Genomic DNA, 21,293 nt, shown 5'->3' on the forward strand with positions numbered 1-21,293 from the left:
ACACTAATTTAGCTGACGTCAAAAGCAGTTAACTCTGTTGTCTCTGTGAGGCAATGACTAAGCAGTCCTGAACTGAAGCATCTTTCATGTACTCAAGTGACATATTTCCTAAAAACAATGTATCACAGATCAATGCCTGGCTTTTAATATCATAACAGCTAATGAAAAAATACAACAGGTCAGTAAATCAGGAAAGATGATATTTTTCAACTAGGAAATACATTATTTCAATACCAAAAAAGTCTAACAATTCTGGAATTAAATACTCAGCAGCTGGGCAGGCAGCTTAACTATTCTGATATTGGCAAGCAGGTTTAATATTTGAAGATTATGTTTATATCACACCATACATGCATGATGCAATCCAACAGTGGACATCAGAAAAAAAAAATAGTACAAAAATATTAAGTAACATTCACATAAAGATTTGCATTAAGCTAATGCAATCTCAACTGCTAACTCAACTACAGAAACCAAGGTTTGAGCATATAATTGGTTACAATACATTTTTGAGTGCTACTGAAATTTGACCTTCTAAGTAAGCAGTAGAAGTACGTGTTAAGGTATAGTATATTGTAATTAACAAAATACATTAAATGAACACATAATATGAATAGCATATTATCTGAGAACTTGTATTTTCTGTATGTAAAATCCTCATAATTAAAATGCTTTCATCATACAACCTGACAAAAATCTGATGTACTACATTTACTAAAACATGTTGTATTTGCTACAATACCTGATTCAAAAATGAGTCTCCCCAAATCTAATGATCATTTCAGTCATTTTTGTTTTCTATTTCACATGGAACTAGTTAAATGTTGTCATGTAACCTCCCACAAATAGTCTTAGAACAAGACAGTTAAAAAATGTTTTCACTAATTTCAGCTAGTTAAATAAAAACTGACCACTCCAGCCACATCTAGGGTGTTTATTAAGCTTGTAGTTGAGTGTTATATACACCAATCTTCTTAATTGAACAGGCAGTTACAAATAGGTGTGTCACTACTGACTACTTTCAGTGACAACTAGGGTACACTTCTGAGAGACCTTTATTTCTTTAGGCCTCAGTTCTTTTTTTTTTTTTAAAAAAAAAAAAAAAAAAAAAAAAAAAGTGAAGCAAGTGCTAATCATCATTCTTATGAAAAGCATCTCAAGCTTTTGCTTTACACTTTGCATATTCTTATGTTCCACTGGCACTAGCAGTACTTATGGATTTGCTTAACTCAGCAAGTCCATTTCAGTCCAGTCCCAGCAGAGACGTTAAAATGAAACTTTGGCATCACTAAATCCAATCACAGGTTTGACAGTGATTTCAGCAAGGTCAAACTTATACCCAGTATTTTTATCCCATCTCTATGAAGAAATAAACAAGAATGTCAATCAACACTCCACTGTCTACCTTCTTATTCAGGTACAGCTATAAGCACCGTACCATCTATTCTCTAATTCTCCAATTCAGCATATTTGTCCAAAGAGGAGAAACATAACAGATCTATCTGCCTTTCTAGGGTTAAAATTGGCAAAAAGAAGGTTTAACATGGCTTACAGTCACTGAGGTATTTCTGCTTCTGCACACTTTGGTGATACCATTTCTTCTGTTCACAGATTTCAATATAATTTCCCTTTACTCACAAGTACCAGGCCATTTCAACACTGCAGGTGTAATTCTATTTAATCTAACTATCTTTTTCAAGTAATCCTCTTCTATACTTACGAGATCACCTTTGAAAATATGGGGTGGGGAAAAAATGCCTTTTGATGTTTAAACAGAAATGATGTGATATTAACATTTCTTAAAATGAAAACCTGTGAGAAGCTAGATCATTAAGATACATTTTTGTTTTACCTCACAGAGTCTCTGAAACACACTGGACAACTACTTTTAAAATCAAAGGCTGGAAATAGACGAGGAATGACAGTCCTAATCTCCACAGAAAAAGGCAAAGATGCACAAGCCTACCTTTACTTTTCTTGCTTCTCAGTGTCAGCTGCTACTTAAGTCCTATCAGGGGGCATGGAATAGAAAGCTTTCAAATAATAGCTGTCCACAATTATAGGATAGATACAAAGCAAATCACCTCAAAATACCTGATCCTCTTGCGGCTGACTGCCATATCATTTATAGCACCTATTTTGAGATAAGGCTTTTGGGAATGTGCAAATTTTAAGGTGGACAGGCATGAGAAGAGGAGGAGCTGTGCTTCTACAAACCTCGTATCAGTCTCTTACCAGAGATAACAAGATATTTATGCCATGATACTCCCGCCCCATAGCATGTCAAAATGTATCTGATCAATGTGTCCAACGTCTTTGCAGAAAAGCACTCAACACAGTCATGTATAGCATGGAAAAACAAAAATGACAGATTTTTTTTTTTTCTTCCTTTTTCTCTTTCTCCCCATGAATGGCATCTGGGCTAAATGCCTAAACTATGAACTGACAAGTTTCTTTGTGTAATACATTGCCAAAGTCATTCACTCATAAGTCAAAATTGATGTGGGTTTTAGTTGTATGTTATTATTGCTTCTCTAGTATCCACACCCTTACTTCTCCACTAGGGTATTCTCCATATTGAAGTAATTTGCAATTTTCAGCAATGCTTTAACAGTAGCACATCTTTTTCTCTGTTGTACTACACTTGGCTACCAGGGTGAGAAGCTGCTTAGTAAACAATGGCCTTGATCAATTTTTAAAAGCACTTATAAGCTTCCAATAATGGCGTTTCCTGTCATGACCTCCAAAACCTCACTTTAACCCTCGGTAACAACAAGTTTTAAATCCTCCTGATTTAAACAGGATAAAGCAGACACTAAAAACTAAGTTGATGTACCACTGAACTGCTGCCCTATCTGGCAATCAGGAGCTCAGAACCTCCTTCTGACAATTATAGTCAAACTTTTGAATAGTAGTAACTTTATCATGCATTTATTATCTATGCAACTGCATATTTACCAAGATGATGATATCCTGGAGAAATGAAACCATAGTAACACATTCTACACCTGTATTAGCCATGAGACTAGAAACAAGATTGCTAATTTTTTAATCAAGACAGCCTCCCAAGTCAAAGAAAATGCAGATCAGGCAGAATCTACTATAAAATAGATAATTTCTTTTTAATTACAGCCCCTATTTATAAGTCTGAATGGACACAATTTGGTTAAGTGTTTAGTATCATAAATGGAGAAGCAGAGTACCTGATTTGTTTTTCTAATACCTGCTTTGCTTTTCAGCTCCAGAGAAATTTTAGACAACAAGCTGTGGTATTTTTCTTACCTTGATTGAAAGCTCTTCCACCTGCTATATTACACAGTGAAACATGTCAGCATGCACTGATTATAAGTTATACTGGTTCGGATTTGTCACATCATAATCTTTTATTGGTACGCTCAAACGACACCAGGTGGTGGCGTAAAACTCTTCAGTAGCATATTTGTATTCCTTACATTGTGACATTCACATTGTCCTTCTCTTCACGCTGTCTTATCTACTTCATAATCTGCACTGCTAATAACTTTGAGGCATTTAAATACCAATACTGGGTCTTTTGAAGGCCTACCTAGCATAATACCCTGTGTTTGAGAGTAGCCTACAGTGGCTTCTCCACTATGCCAGGTAGAAGGGTAAGAGCAAGCCAAGCAACCACAAGCAGCCCCGCAGGTGCCAGGCATGTGACAGTGCACTCCATCATGTAACTTGGGTTCTTCCACTCCACTCCACTTCCCATTTCATGAAGTTGTTAGAAATATTAATTTAAAAATCCACGTATTCAGAAAACTACCAAAAAAATTTCGGCACTTCATGGAAACAGCAGCACTGCTCATGAGGCTTCACAACACAAGTTATTTGCTTTCGCCATTTTTTCCTAGCTTTTATGCAAAGCTCATCACTTCAGCACTTGCTGGTCTAGGCCAGTTCTGTCCAGTCACACAGTCTGGAAACAAAGGCTATTCCCATTTCTAAAAACTGATGTTCCTATACAGCACAACAAAACACACAAAGACTGCAAGCCTCTGGGTAGTAGTGATTCATGGGTTTAACTGTAAAGACACAAAGGCATCATAATTCAGGGATTCACAGGGCAAACTATGTGAGATTTCTTAGATAACTGAGAATGCTCCATATTTCACTAGCAGCCATAGGAATTGCTACTATCCACATGGCTTTCAGAGCAAGAAATCAAATCAGCTGTACATGAACTGATTTTTCAACCTACAGAGTAAACAAACAAATCCCATCTGTGAAATCATTTTATTATTTCTGACAGCGATTGTTTGCTACTTACATGAATGAAGTATCTGGGCAGGTGGTAAATAGCAGTTTATGTTTTTTTCCTTCTGTAAAATGATAATTAAACTTTATCTGTTTAGATACCAGTTTCAATTTTGTTATAAGAAAGTGTTATGAATATTTTGTAAAAGAATGCCAGATGGTTTTACTGTGATATACCACACCCATCTTTGCAGACAAAAATGGGTGTATAGAGTACTTTTTGCATTGTCTGTTACAATTACCTGACACAGCAGCATCATTAGAATTTGTGCTAAAGTTCAGATTCATTTGACACCTCCAGAGCAATGTTCAGATCCCCTGGTATAATATCTGGGAGAGAAAGAAAAAAAATGGTGCTGTTTGAAGCTCTGCTTGCAAAGGCCAGCAGGCCAAGAGATGCAGCTCTCAGGAGACTGCCCAGTAAAAAACAGAGATTTCTAAATTAACTCTGTAGGTCAGAAGTTCAGTTCAAATCCTTTCTGAAAGACAATTTAAACCAAGGGATTTGTAGTAGCTCAAATAATTTTTTAACAGTTCATCTGTTTTATCCACCCTATTTATGCTGCATTTCTTTGAATACTTGATATCAATAGTTGCAAACTATTATAAACCATAAAGCTTGCCTATTACAACTAGCTTTAAGCAGGAAACAAAATGAAAATCTCATCCAATAAAGCTGTGATAATAACAGACCCACTGTTTTTATGACTAAAATGAAAATTTTAGTCATATCACAAAGCAGTCAGAGACCAAACAGGGAAAGCCCCCTTGTGCTAGGCTCTGTGCTAACACAATGGAAGAGAGAAGCCTCTGTGCTGAAAAGCTGACAAGTCTAAGTTTGAGGTAATGTTGCTAGAAGTCTGGGGTACAGCCTACAAATTTGCAGGCATGTACATGACTGTGAAAACACACGTACATTTTTATGCATTTACTGTCATATATCAATAATATTTTTTTAAAAAAAAGCAATAATGACTAACCTCCACATTTTAGTGAAACTGTGCATCAGGCTCACACAGCGAGGAAGAGCTGGAGGTTTGAGTCCATCCATTCGAAGGAGGAGGGCAGGAACACCATACAGAACCAGGTACTTCACATAAAAAAATAATACTTGAGCTAAAGCCAGGCCACCTAAAAAAACAAAACCACCACACCAAATTAATACCTTAAACAACTCTTGAAATATTTTTAACATCTGTTGATACTGATTACTTCCCAATAGAAATTATTCAAAGAACTGAAGCAAGCACTGTTGTTTGATGGGATATACAACACCTGATTTTGTAACAGGTGTAGGACATGGAAGCACATGCAGTTTGACTCCAGGCATGCACAAAACACTACTATTATCCTAATACAAAAGCATAACTAAGCACCTGTGTTTCCACTTCCAAGATCTCTTTGGACTGTGGGCACTGACGTCTACAAAAAACAAATATGGACTTATGCTGTATGAAAAATCAGAACTTACTGACACAAGTGATGAATGCTTACCACAGGGACAACAAGATTTCATCTTTGAGGAAAAAAAAAAAAAGTCAATACTGGACATGCACAGCATCCTGACATGCATTCTTTACTTGCTCCTCCCAAAGAACTACAAACAATGGTCATCTTTGCAGCTCACCCTGACAGCTTCACAGACAGCCCATGCTATGTAGACTGTACCCCCTGCAACACTCCCAAGATGATCTCTCCTGACACAGCTGAGGCACAACTAGACTGGAACTCCACCTGGCATAATACTGAAGGTACATTTCTGTTTTAAACCCACAGGACAAAGACCTCACCCTGGAGTGCTTTAGTTGCCTGAGTGCCAAAAAAGAAATTTTGGTGGTGTGCTGGCTCACTGCAATCCCAGGATATGGCACAAAACACAGTAATCTTACACAGGTGAGATGTAAATCAGACTGGCTATTCTTACAGAGTTACTGTAAGTCACAGCCCTAGAGTACAAAATACAAGATTGGCAGTAACAAGTTCAGGCACCCTGAAACTCAGCCTGACAATTACCAGCACTGACAGCTCATAACTTTATGCCGAGACTCATGATGCTTGGCCTGTTTCCTCAGAAGCATATAACGTTTTGACAGTGCCATCATTAAAAAAAAAAAAAAGGATAGTAGTAGTAAGTTTCACAATAATGGAAGAAAACTTTTTTCCTTTTATTTATTTATTTATTTTAAATATACACGAGTGTACACAGAAAACCCAAAACCCAAATAAAGCCCAGATATGACTCAAGTTTTTAAATACCAGGATTTGGTGGCAGGGTGGAACGCACACGGGAGAAGATGATCTTTTAAACAACTCTGATTGCTCAGACTTGTAAATAAAACAAGATGGTTCATATCCGTATTCTAAATAGTATTATGCCAAGTAAAACAGAATTTGACCAATAACCATCAGAAGCAAAACTTTATAAAAAGCAGAGGGCAATACCTTCACCGATATTGATGGGAGCTCACTCCTCCAAGAAGGTGTTCTGACTTGGGAGAAACTTCCCTCTGACTGTCAGTTGATACTAAAAATCTAGTCCCAAAGAAGGGAAAGTGAAAATTGGTAATTTGGTAGAGTAAAAAGTTATAAAATGCTATTGTTATGTCTCCTTCCTTTCCACTGTTTTGCTTTTTCTAACTGATACTAACTACCTTGCAATTTGTTTGCAGTACTTTAGATATTAAATATCATTTCAGAATCTTCAGCACACTTCCCGTAGAGCCTAAATTTTCGATCTGACTCCAGCAATACAAGCCTATGAACACCTAAATCATCTGCCTTCCCCCAGCACCAGCGCCAAAGCATCCCTTTTGCATTCTGCTGACTAATGGGCATATGGCAGATGACGACCTAAAGTTCAACATTAAAAAATTCATCAAATATGTAACAACCTAGGGTAAAATTCTGGCACTAGCAATGTAAATCGCAAAACTCCTGCTGGCTTACACATGGCCAGCATTTCGCTGCTGCAATACGCCATTTTTGGTTTTAATATCATCATCCACATGCATGATATAAGAAACGGTTGTGCCATACAAGATAAAAACTGATGGTAGAACAGAATACCTAGACATGAGGCTTATAGTATTTTCCTTCAGGGAAGTAGTCATCTAATATTCAGTAACATTCTTCCCCAGAGGAAAACAAACAATCAAAAGCACAATTTGGATACTAGCCAGTTAGCTACACATTAGATTACTGCTAAATCATTTATACAGCCAACTTTCTGGTTTAATTCCCATCTCATTCAATTTCTCATTTCTTTTATGACAAATTTCTGTGGAGAGCTGAATGCTGACACCCACACAAACTGATTACGAAGATCACAGCTGTCTGTGCATTGGTGAAATTCAAAATCCTTTGGCTGTGCATGATGGATAAAGATTTAGTGACCCAAACTACCACCCTCTTTGGACACAAAACAATCAATATATTTAATTTTTTGAATATGATGATGAAGCGTTCAGAGTTTTCAGATATAAAGTTATAAGAAACAAGTCGAAGGAAAAAAGGGAAAAAAGGCATTTTCACTATCTCTAGCACTTAATGCAAGTCTGAGTTGTTGTTATTGTTAACTAGCAGACAGCTCAACAGCAATGGTATCTTAAAAAAGCATAGGCAGCACATCACTGACATTACTACCTGGCACATACTGGCTGCTTTGTGTGTGGCAGTTCTAATGCTCATAAGATCAGTGATGTGAAGGTCCCCATCAATATGTGAATGAAATTCTTGATGGTCTTCAACTCATCCCAGCTGTGCAAGAGGTCTGGGCCACACACGGAAAATCTAAGAGCAAGGTTCACAGCTGTACAACAGCTGGTCTGCACTGGCAACATGCTCAGGCTTTAAACCTTTTTTGCATACCTGAAATATTCCAGCTGCTTTGTATTCGCTCCATTATAGCACAAAGCAGCCAGAAGTACACTGCTTTATCTGATACAAAACCATAAAATAAAAAAGAAATTTAAGATCAATGCTAAATTTCTCAAATTCATTATCAGTAACACAGTTTGTTCTCTAGAGTTCTATTTAAAGCTTAAAAAGAACTCACACAAGAACATTATCTTAAATTGGAAACAAAGCTGAGAATCTATATCAAGTGTATATTAAAAACACTTAAGGGAAAAAGCATTGCAGCAATGATATCTATTCCCTGGAATAAATGAACTTAAAGGGTTCAGAGTCAAGGTGAAGTTTAAGAACTAAATGTATTATGGTTTAAAAATTATTGAGCTAAAGTACCCATACAATGTGAACCCCATGCACTTCAACAGTCAAGCTGCTTGAAATCCCAGATTAAATTAACTGACTTGTATAGAGATTGATATTTTCAATTTCTTACCTTGCAATCCTTATAAAGCATTCCAGATTTTCCTTGACTTTAAAAACACATTTCTAGACCTTCAGCAAAGTTTTACCTTCCTTAAATTTACTCCAAAACTGCATTTCGTAAGTTTCTTAGACCTTTGTTCGAAGAATAATTAAAATATTCACAGGGCTGGTTTTGTCTGAATAATAATTTTTGACAGAAATTATCAACTAGATCATTTCTATAAGTTAATAACAACATATTCATATAGGGATTAAAAACTATTTTTCCTGTCCATAAAACATCACCAAAACATATTTATGGTCAAGAATTTTAACTTAGCTTTCAGTTTTATTGGTGACACATGAGCCTGACAGCACAAATTTCCCTTTTTCACAGCTACGCTGACCTGCAACGTTAACGATTGTAAATGCTTGTTTCTGTCAATAAACAGGACAGGTACAACTAGAAAACACATATCAGACAAATATGCAGTCATTTTGAAAGGGTTACTGACACATGGCACAGGTCTAATAAGACACAGACATTTACAATGGCTCAGAATTTGTGGCCATATCATCAAATTCAAAATATTGAGCTTTGGGGTATCATTTACCCTCTCTCATATTTCCTGCATCTCCTCTCTTACAGGAAATATATATATATACACACATACATATATATGATGCATGGATTTCCTCACAAATGGATGCATTTATATATTTATATATATATGATGCATGAATTCCCTGACAAATAAAATTCTCTTCACTCAACCAATAACAGCATGATTCCTGGCAAGCTTCGTGTGCTGGGCTATAGCATCTTCTTCCTAGCATCACTCTCCTCCCCGACAAGAGCCCCACAGCAGGACCTACTCTGACCTTCTCGATTTGGTGCTGCCCTGTCCCCTGGTCAGGGCTCAGCAGCCTCTTTTACAAGCTGTGTTAACCTGAATTACCACATAAGTGACTGCTCAGTTCAGTTACCCTGTCCCTATCCACTGCAAAAGAGCACAGTGCAAGAAGCACCCCAATTAACTAACAAACATAAACCAATGCAATTAATAATTAGGCTTGTATTGCTCAGCAGTGTCTTTCACTGCTGCTTGGCAGTGCTTTGAAAGAGGTGCCAGCTCACAAAATCAAGATGAATGATAGAAAGAAAGAAAATATTACTGGGACTCATGCAGCCTAGCTTCACAGCCCAGCCCTCAGTAGTATACAAGAAGAAAAACCCAAAACGTATGGAACAGTGACAGGAAAGTCCACCCCACAATGTTTGCCCTGAATGCTGCATACTTCTTTTAAGACTATGAAGTTGAACAGATTCAATGATCCCAAAGTGAAGTTGCTTAAACGAGGCTGAAGGTCTGGCACAGACAGGTCTTCCAGATCACTTAAAAAAGAGAACCAGAAAACTTTTTAAGGACAGACATACCTGAAAGCTACCTACCTACCTTAAATACTCCCAAACACCTACAGTAGGCATTAAGTTCTAATATTTGTGGGAAAGAATTCTGTAAATATACCGGCAGTTACCACATGAGTAACAGATTAACCATAAAAGTAGGTTAACTACCAATATTACCTGAAATTTAAGCCTGCAGGGGGACTTACAAAAAATCTAGCATTTTTCTTCATTACTTTTTTTTTTTTTTTTTTAAAGCAGCGAACTATCTACCCAATGTTTCAGAGAATAAAATCTTATTAAGATTCCTGAATCATGTTTATATTCCAGTTTCCAAAACAGACACAAAGATGCCAAATATTTTAATAAGATTTTCCTTAGCGTTATCTTGCAAGATAAAAAAAAAATAATCTCAGATTACTCTGTTTCATTGCTATTTAAATGGATGCACAGACACCCTAATTTCAATAGCAAAACACTGAGTGCCTCTTAAGAATGAACTCAAACTCATTTCCTATTTATAGGCTTATTAGAAAAAGAACCACAACACATCCAAAACCACTCCGCATCTGACTTGAAGACTGCTCTGTAGGTCTTGCTTTCTCAAAGAGAAACTTACATGCACTTCTTCTTTTAACAAATCAAAAATGAAATTCACCAACTACAAAATCAAGCAGGTGGCTCCACCTTTGAGCAGATCCTATCACTTCAGATTGTTTTTATATAAGCGGCATGACATTCAAAGAGAATGTCCTTTCAAAGCACTGGAACCTAATTAATAACAAAAATGATAGTTAACCAGCACGGTAAGTTGCACATGCTTCACTAGAAAGAACAAACAGCATATGGTTAAGACCAAGACAGTAAGACCAAAGATCACTCATCATACACGCACACATCTCTCCAAAGACACACCTCTGACACAAAACACACATCCATACAAATGCCTGGTCAAATATATTTTTTAAAGGACATAACAGGAGATACGGACGATGACCCGAACTTATTTATACCTGAAGGTACCCCAAAGAGTCATTTGCATATCTAAAAGTACTTATAACCAAAGCTAGCTCTCACCTCCTCCTCCACTTAGGAGACTAATGTTTCCTTTTGGATGTTATTCTTGCTAACAAACATGAGCCACTGGTAAAACAGAACATGACTGTGTACGCAGCAGGAAATTACACTTTCTTCAGACAGTATGATGCAGATTTTTGTTAATGCACGTGGCATTTATATTCCAGTATCTGAACTAGCAGCCTGTGTAGTGCTGCAGTCAGTCAGATGAAAACATCTCAGCCACTCTGGACATGAGCAGTCAGTCTGAAAGGCCACAAAAAAATAGCAAAATCTATTCTGCCGTTATCTGACACTGCTCTTTCCCCATCATTCTGCTGCATGGAAAATAATCAGAGGCACCTGAGCTCCAACCCTTCTGGTATCAAAAACAGTACCACTGCCAGGATGGCAGCTCACGAGGCCCTCCCATTTCAGAACTGAATTCTTCCTGCATTATGACCAGCCCAAGCTCAGTGCTCTATAAGCACAGAAGTTTAGTGTTTCCCACATGCTGCTTTAAAGGCAACAAAATTTGTGTGTCAGGAGCAGTATGTGATAGAAGAAACTGTGACATTTATGGGCCATGTGAGTGTTGCAGTATGGAACAGAGGAGGAGATAGCCTGAAAAGACAAAGTCGTAACAGTTTTCTTTGTATTTTTAGCCATTGGCAGAGGTGCATGCAACCTACTTCAGGTTTGATTTTTTTCCACATTTTAGCTGGCAGAAATCCAGCTGAAAATAATTTTTCAAAACAGACAAAATTGAATCATACTATAGATTTTGTACTGCCTGAAGAACTTAAATAATGAGCATCCATTTTCTCTTTTAGTAGAGAATCTCTTCTACATAATATCAATAACAATATGAAGAATAATTTTACAGAACTGCTGTTCTTCACAGGACCCTCCAACAAGGACTCCAACCATTTTTCATTTAAACTCCCCCAAATCCAGGAGCCTTAGTTTAACAAGGCACTTACTTTTCTACTTATTAAAGATTGATGCACAGGAGATGCAACTTGCGCTGTCTCAGTGCAGGTTGTTGACTATGTACTTCCACAGCTCGTTGATTCACGAGGCATGAAAGTAAGCTGCCTTTCTGATAAAAGTTATACTCCAGTGATTGCCAGTCACAAATTAGGAAACGCAGGGAAAGCTGTAATCCAGGAAAACACAGAAGATAGGAAGAGAATTGAAGATTTTACCTTTAGATGAACTACACATACACTGTCTTTAGTCTCCTGCTCACAGTTTCCAGTGTTACTATCACCCAAATTAAAACCCAAAATTTGTCCACTACAAATATAAACTGCACAAAAGAACTGAGGAGAATTCACAAATATTTATATTATAGCAGTTCTTCCATCTATAGTACAGTAACTACTCAAGGGAAAGGCTTCATCTACCCAATAACTGAGACAACACTTCAGTCCCTGGAAAACTTGTGTAACAAATCTTGTTAGAAGCCATTTGTAAACACATCAAAGACAAGAAACTAAATGGGAACAGAAAAAGGGGTTTACTAAGGGAACATGATGCCTCACCAACGTCACTGCTTTCAATATGAAGGAATGGATGCTTTCAACACACAGGGAGAAGCATGGACGTTGTGCACCTTGACCTCAGTGTCAGCTTTCACACATTTTTTGCCATAGCTTCCTTATCACCAGAGATGTGAGATATGGTTTGTATAAGTAGGTAACATGTAAGAAAATTTGGCTGGGACTACCAGGCTGAAAGCATAGCAGTGATCAGAGGTGCAAAGTGCAGCTGTTGGCCACCAGTAACTAGTGGCATCCCCTCAGAGACCACGGCTGAGACCAGTACCACTCACTGTCTTCATTAGCAACCTGGATGACAAACCAGAGTGAACATTCAGCAAGTTTGCTGGTGACACCAAGCTGAGGGAGCAGGCAATACACCGAAGGGAAGAGTTGCTATTCAGAGGGATCTGAAGGTGACAGGTCCAGAGAAGTGATCTTTTCCCTCTGTTTGGCACTTGTGAGGCCGCAGCTGCTGTGTTGTGCCCAGCTGTGGGCTCTGCTCTCACAAGAAAACCACCGACATGCTGGAGCAAGTCCAGCAGAGAGAATCACTAAGACAGTCAGGGACAGAGCATGGAACATATGAAGAGAAGCTGAGAAAAGCAGGTTTGTTCAGGTTTATGTAAGTAAGAATCACAGGAGCCTTATTGCTGCCTAAAACTTGAGCAGAGATTGCAAAGATGGAGCCAGTGCATAGCAATATGACAACTGGTAACAGGCAAGTTGGAACATGGGAAATGTCAGTGTTTGAAGGACATTTTGGGTCTGGGCAGTTTTTCTTTGCCATGAGGCTGATGCAATTCCAGAAAAGGTTCCCAGAAAAGTTGGGAAATGTCCATTCTGGCAGCTGTTCAAGACCCAGCTGGACAAAGCCCTCAGCAACCTGGCCTAAATAGACCAGCTATGAGTGGGACACAGGCCTACCTCATCTCTGGAAGACCCTTCCAACGAACTACTCTATGGTAAGTATTCTACTGATATACCATTTTTCCATGGTCTAACCTTACCGTTTCACAATGCCATTCAGCATGAATAATTCCATGCAAAGAAACATCCAAACTCCTCTAAAAAAAGAATAGTAAAAACCCATTCTCCTAAATCATTGCACCAGTCTGCACCATCCTGCACCTCGTCACTACTTCGAACACCATCACCACCATCAGGACACTACCAGAACTGCTCCAGGGGCTGTGATGGACTACTCAGTTGTATTTGAACCGAAATCAAAGTTTGCTATGACACAACACGAACATCTACTATCACTTCTAAACTCTGGGGAAAATTCTTCCAAATTCTTACTATTATATAACACTGACTGCTTTCACACCGTTTGCCTCCACGCTGTCTTGTGGCAATGAATTTTACAAGCCACGTGTATATTGTGTGAATATATTTCCTGCTTGGTGGGTACTTTCGATGTCTTTTGCTTCCAAAGACTCTTTATCCTCACGGTAAGAAAGAGCAGACAAAGAAACAAGGATGGTCACAGAAGAGAAGATAGTTTACATCGGAAGTAAAGAGACTGGAGGATATTCAACAAATTAAGGGTGAAGTAAGGTTACAACAGCCTCTGATCCTTTAAGACACTATGACAAGAAGTGCCACAAGAAACACGTAGCCCAGCTGGGTTACTTGGGACAGACGGTGGTTTCCTCTGTGACAGGATAAACCCTCTGCTGATTTCCACATTCATATTCAGAAGAATGGGAGAATACACAGAACTATGTATTTGCAAATTAATCAGAAAGTATGAGGTAATTTCATCTCTAGGCAAGAGTGATGTTACTGTAACACAGGTACTGGCTTGTAAATAGCAGGGAGAAAAGAATCTGAACATTTGATGTAAGGGAATCTTTGGATTAGCTGCAGGTATTAAAAACATACAATGCACTCTTTTTATGTTTTTATGTTTTAAAAACATACATGCACTCTTTTGTATATTGTTGCTTCCAGAAACTTCTGTCTAATTCCTTCCAAACGAGAGAAAAACATTTCTCTAATTGGGTGGTCACACGCTGTCCCTTGTTTTTATATTATATATATATATATATATGAATTTTTATATATATATATAATATAAGTATATATTATATATATATATAATATACATATATAAAATAAAAATTGCGTATTTGCATGGCAAATAAAACAATGCACTTAGTTACGTTATTTTAGGTAATTTCAGCATTTTTCTTGTCATTTGTGGCCACGTAAGGCTAACAACAGTGAACAGCGAAGTTTTTAAACAAGCAATGTAACTCAGTGAGGTTTTATTTCTTTGCTATCTCACTTCACAAGAACGCTACAAGAAGCGATCCAGAACACTGTGTTGCTTTGTGATTCTCTGAGGTGTGTTCTGGCCAGCATCAATGCCCTTAAGATCCCTTGAGCAAAACCTCATAGCACTCTTGTCTTTACCTGAATTGCTGGTGTTTAATGCCTATAATTCAAAGATGTCCCAGAAGAAAAATGGGGGCGCAATTACAATTTCCTTAATTAGAGTTGATTACAAGACAGCCTAACAGCTTTTTCCCCAAATTTAGCCTGTTATAAAGGGGCAAATATGTATCACCTGATGGAAGTAGATGTTCCATGCCACCTTGAAGGTACTGTGGGTTAAATGGGAAACAAAATGAAAAATGGCAGTTCAGAAGGCTAATATACCATGCAGTTAATCCCCTTGAGGCAACTAGCTTCTTGGTCTCATGACTCCATTATACAATGTAATTGGTTTTAAAAACACAGAATATAAAGTAACAGAGGGGAATACTTGGCTCTGTAAAAGAACTGGTATAGAAGCATTATTAAGATCTATAACGACCCAGGTAAGGATCAGTAGAAAAATATTAGATAGCCTTATGCATCAGTGATAGAAGACAGCCTGTGTAATTACTGGGATAAAACTTGTAGAGAAAAACTTTTAAAGAGTGATAGACTTCCGCAGATCAATTCTGCCATAAAATCTTATTTGAACTATCATATTTAAGCAACTGCTTTCACTACTAAGACAAAGCTTACTAAGTGGGGGGTTACACTCTGAACATAGTTCTTCTAAAGCAGGGTCTCCAAAGGGCACTTGTGTCAATTTAAATGGCCGTGTCTTGATCCAGCAGTTCTACAGTCCAAACTATTTCTACAGTCCAAACTTGCTTTCAAACAGGCTTTTCTCACCTGAAATTGCCTTGAAGTACTTTCTAAATATCTGCTCAAAACCAGCTTTAATTCTTAGGATATAACACTCAATTCCACTAAACGAACATAAAGCCTACTTTTTCTTTTTCCTCTTAAAAGTAACATGTGACTGGGCACCATTGTTTTGATCAACAGTTAGAGGCTTTCTTCAAGGGAGGGAAGAAACTGCCAGTAACACCAAACCTGGAACACCCTGTCCCTAAACCTGTAACCTTGCCTGCCTTGTCAGCTGGTCAGTATTTACCAGATTCCGTATGCTCAATACCACCACAAAGCTCTTTGTCACACATACAGACAATACTGGGAGCTAGCTGATTCGATTCATCAGTGAATTCATATTTACAACAGAGATGCAAACTCAGAATCCACTTCCTAAATGGTGACTGAGTGGGGAGGAGTGAAATGAACCATGGAGGCAATCCACTAAGGCTTACTGCTCTGTCTCTTTCTATATATATAGTATGTATGTGTATACAAAGTTATATATAATGTGTCTACATGCATACATGCAGAGAGACAGCGCGCAATCATTGCCCTCTACTGGCCAGAGCCTGGTATGCAGAGGTCCTCCTTTTCCAGCACATTGCTCATATGTGAACTTTAATGAATGCTTGACAGGACCACACCGGTATGTGATACCAGTTCCTGCTACTCACTGATATAATAAGAGGCATCCCCTTCAATTCAGTAATCTTCAAGGCTTTCTCCAAACCCACTTTTAAGGCTTGGCATTTTGCTGCTTCCTTTCCTCCTAAGTGGTGATACACGCAGCAGGACAATGGAAAATCATAAAAACCTCGCATCCAAGCGGCTTACAGGGTAGCCTGTTTCTATCTACTTACCCACAGGCAAAGCTTTTACCATATTATGTTACATTCATAAGCGCCCTTTTTTGCCCTCACAGTTTACCACTTGAATCAAATACCAGGCTGACGTGACAGAAGAGGAAAACAAGAAGGAAAAATGAGCTAAGGAGGGGCACAGACAACTATTTTCAGACCAATCTGCTTCTCATTCCTTCCCTCTACTCTTAATAAGTATAGTCATTTTATGTTTCAACATGAATATGAACATCAAAAGACAGAAGAAATGAATAAAGGGTGAGAGGTGAGGTGTTTTGATTCTTAACATCTCCCTTCTTCCCAACACTAAACAAATTTTTTGTTTTAGATGTCCACTTGTATGTTTGAAAAAAAAGTGTAAGGACTAAAAGTGCCCACATACGTTAGACAAAAATCAGAATATTCTTGAATTTTGGAAGCAGTTCAATAAGTTCAACAAGTCCAACTGTAAGCTCCTTAAAGGATCTTCACGTTGCCTGAGTAGTCCGTAGATCATCTTCCTGACAGTGAGTGGCCATAATGTACTATTCGTAAGTACTAACAGATGGACATAAAAATATAGAGTAGACTGGTGTTCCTGGAAGTGGGGGGAGAAGGATGATTTCTTTGCTGTTTTTAATGTACTCACCTAAGGCCCAGTATGACACAGCTTCCAAAGGTGGGGAACTGCTGCAGATAGCATGGATATACATGAGGTGTATCATTAGCTCAGCCAAGCACCACCAAAAGAAAATACGAATTACGCCCACGATTAAGATGCCAACATTGGTCTTCAAACTGAAGGCTTCTTGTTTCCTCATCTAAATGAAGAAACCCAAAGAGGTTACATGACACATAACTGACTGTTTTATTCAAAGACTCATCTTAAGAACCCCTCCCTTTTTTCATTTACTATTCACTTCAGTTCAAAGGTTTCATTTACTATTTATTACTACTAAGGGGGCATTTGACCACCCCGTTTGAGAATTCTGGACACACACAGATGGAGTCTGGTTTCTTCTTTCTCAAACTCACTAAGAAGTAGAAATCAGCAAAGTAGAAATTTGAGAGGTAAGCAAAGTCAAGCAAGTTTCCAGTCAATAACTCAAGACTAGCTGCAGTATTTAAAAATATTCACTTACATTCCCATGCAGTGAGATTCTCCCTTCCTCCAGATGACATTTCCATTCTCTCTGCATTGCAAAAACTACTTGTGCAGCCTGTGTGTACGGCAATGCAATGGCATCTGTTGGTGTGCTGCAATTTCCACACTAGGTACCCTAATGCAGGGGTATCCACACTACTCTTTCCTTACACTGTTCAGGTGCCAAAGGGTCTCTGGATTGCTTTGCTATTACATGCTGCCCAGTGCTTTAAACATATGATCTTTGTATCTGCTTCCATTTTGCATTTATTCCAAATGGACAGTTTAAATGGCCTGATTCCACAGGCATCTCTCTGAATGTACAGTGACACAAAAGATGTTGCTCTCTCCTCCCTACACGGTCACTTCAGAAGTTACATCCTAGTCACCAGCTGCTGCCAAACAAACATACTGCCAGGAGGCCTGAGGTCCATTACCCAGAATGTCATCACTTTCAGGATGGCCTGAGGAAGGGCTGCCTTGGTAACAGCCACTTTATTTCTGGAAGGCCGTCAAGCTTCAGAGGAGTTTATTAAAAGCTGATTCTGACCATACGAACAAGTTCCTAAGCATCTAATCCAGACAAAAGTATATACCCAGGAATAAGCATACATTTATTTGCAGTTTTAAGTATGGAACACACCATAATAAATACAGGAAGCATAGGACAACAAAGTATGTCCTTTACTTTCTTTTTAATGCGTGTCTTCTAATGGCACTTGACATTCCGAGGTCTGTTCACACAGACACATAACACAGAAAGAAAGGGACATACAAGAGAAAACCAAAAGGCTTGAAAGAAGGTTAAAAGTACTTGCTAAAAGTAGAATAAACCTGCCCACCTCATACGGACAAAAGGATTACAAGAAAACATGGAGCTTTCACAGAAGAATCTTACCATGTGTTGTGAATTATTTTTCCTTGCAAGTTTTGTGAAAATTCCCTCATGAAAATCATAAGAATTACTCCAAGAACATGCACAAAAAGATGGTATCCCCAGCTCATTCATTGTCATGTTGTTGAATTCTCAGAGAAAGCCCATCCCCTTCAGATTCACTAGAACTAAAACACCTTGAATTGACAATGCTATTCAATTTCCAGAAGTATGTCATCAGTAACACATCTCATGCAGGAGAAAGCCCTGTCCTTCCTTGCATCATGGTACGCAGACACTTTGGAAGCTCAAGGAAAAAAAAAAAAAAAAAGCAACAGCATTGGCTACAGAGTATTAAAAGGACTACTTGGTCAAACTGTCCAAGCAGCCTACAGACCAGGCAGGTCCAATCCCAACGACCAACCATGAAAGTTTGCTGCATCAAACAAACATATTGATCCTGAGGTTACATTAATCATTCTCAAGTCCTACAGAACAACTTCTCAACTTCAGTTAAGTGCTTCTGCAGTTCTCAATCTCCTTTTCTGACAGCAACAATAAACACACTTTTTGTACCGCGTGCTTTGAACTAACTGCTACAAACTGCTATCTTCAAAACTCTTCTCTAACCTCAGCTGTCAAGGTGATGACATGACTCTTACAAGAATACTTTTTCATGCATTTTGACATACACCAAGAAACAAATTGTTCAATGTTTTTTCTTCTTTATAGCTTTAACAGAGCAGGTCTGTGCATATTTAAATGACAATGTAATGCAAATACAGGCATCCCATTCTCCATGTTTGTTTTTTCCCCTCACCCTGTGTCAAACCAAGAATACAGACAGGCTTCGCACAGGTCTTTACTGAGCTGTATCAGATAAACTAACTTTCATTTCAAGACTCTACATGCAGTTTTTTCATCCAGATAGCTCCAAGCTGCCCTCTACTCACAGTCTTGTATACGGGTTCTGAAACACTCCTTGAGAAAAATAATTTCTCTCTGTGTGCAGTACAGTAATATAGGTGTTATTTAACACAATTTAAAAGCTATAAAACAATAAACAGTAAAGAAAACTTTCTGGGCATCCATATAAGTCAGTCTAACAGAAGAACAATCTTACTCATTTGAAGGTTTTTAAATCCCCATTTCTCCTAGGTGTTGTCTTTTCCTGAAAAGGGTATTAAAGATGCACAGATGATTGGCTTGTTCTCAGTGAAGCCTGGAAGATTGCTTATTACATGCTTCTGTCAGTCTCACAGATGCTTTTGCTTATCTGACTCATCTCCCTTAATGGCATCGCACTGGCAGTAAGCACTTGAAGAAACCAACTTTTCTTCAAAGTGGTGAAAGATCATTTGACTCTGCCCCTTTAATTTGTGTAACACTTCCTCCAGTCACAGCTCAGGGAGCATCTCGGCATCTCTGCTTCCTACTTGACAGCATTCGGTCTCCAGGTTCATTTAAGAACTCATGCTGAGATATTCAAACATACAGAGAGGATTTGGACACCTGCCTACTATTAAATGTAATGGAAAATAAGCATGCAAATGCATTAGTCAGCCTCAGAACTTTAGTGTCTATTTAGGGACCTACCTTGCCTCTCCTATTTCATTTGTATGATTCACAAAAGCTTAAGGGCTTTTAGTAAAGGAATCAGACGTTTCCCGTTGCAGCAGAAGGCAAGTGGAACCCATCCTTCCAGGCTGACTCAGCTACAAGGACACCTTTTCTGGAGCAACCAGCAACCAACACAAGACCTCACTTTTATCAGTCTTTCTTCACTGGCAGAAAACAGCAACCTCAATGAACTGGGATTAATCTGACTTTTTTGAAGTGCTGACTACTGGGTATGTCTGATGTAGCAAAGAGGAGCTGCACAGGAGAATTTTTTTTGGTATTAAAATTATACACCAACTGCCCATGATAACCAGGGTAAAACTAAGATTTTCCATGTTTTTAAAAAGGCAATTTTTTTTTTAATAAAAAAAAAAGTGTCATCAGAGGAGTTCCCCTACCATGCACACAACAACAAAAAAAAAAAACAACGCAGGAACGATAATTTGCGTCAAGCTTGGGAAACAATACTGTGGTATAAATTTTATGATCAAAATAGAAATCTGACCAAAATCATCCACCTAAATGACAGGAACTCACTTGTCACAAAAGCATGAAACCAAACATTTACGTAGGCTTCCCGTCAGCTTAGATAAGCTGTGACTTCAGATAAGAAAAAAAGTCCCGCAGACTTTTTCTACAACATCTTGTCCAGGATAATAAAGTTTAGCCTTGCATTTTCCAGAGCTATTAAATACAAATGAGTATCAGACCTGCCACTTGTGCCCACTATAACCTCAGTTTTCACTTTCATAAACCCAAGTCTCTATTTGTTACAGTTTCAACAGAAACTTTCCAAAAATAAACAGAAGCAATACACAGGCATCTATATACAAACCATAAAACTGCTGTTTTAGTTTAAACTATCCACTCATCCACTTTACCCAAACGTTAACTATAAACATCATTGATGGTTATTTCATTGCTTACTTAAATGTGCAAGAAAACAAGAAAAGCAATAAAGTGTCAGACCAAAAAAAATCCTAGAAGAATTAGAAGAAGAATTAGAATTATGAATTCTTCTAAATCCTTTAGAAGAATT

The 21,293-nt window shown here is 38.1% G+C and overlaps 1 protein-coding gene across 1 annotated transcript in view; it reads right to left on the reverse strand.

Moving 5' to 3' along the window:
- Positions 1-21,293, reverse strand: part of HHAT (hedgehog acyltransferase) — a 166,729-nt gene that overhangs the window by 134,938 nt on the left and 10,498 nt on the right. The window contains exons 6-7 of the mRNA XM_084512996.1: positions 17,266-17,437; positions 5,259-5,409 (exon numbers count right to left, since the gene is read on the reverse strand). Coding sequence (XP_084369122.1) covers positions 5,259-5,409; positions 17,266-17,437 — 323 coding nt within the window. The remainder of the gene's footprint in view (positions 1-5,258; positions 5,410-17,265; positions 17,438-21,293) is intronic.

This window comes from Aythya ferina (assembly GCF_964211825.1).
Source record: "Aythya ferina genome assembly, chromosome: 3".
Classification (NCBI taxonomy): Eukaryota; Metazoa; Chordata; class Aves; order Anseriformes; family Anatidae; genus Aythya; species Aythya ferina.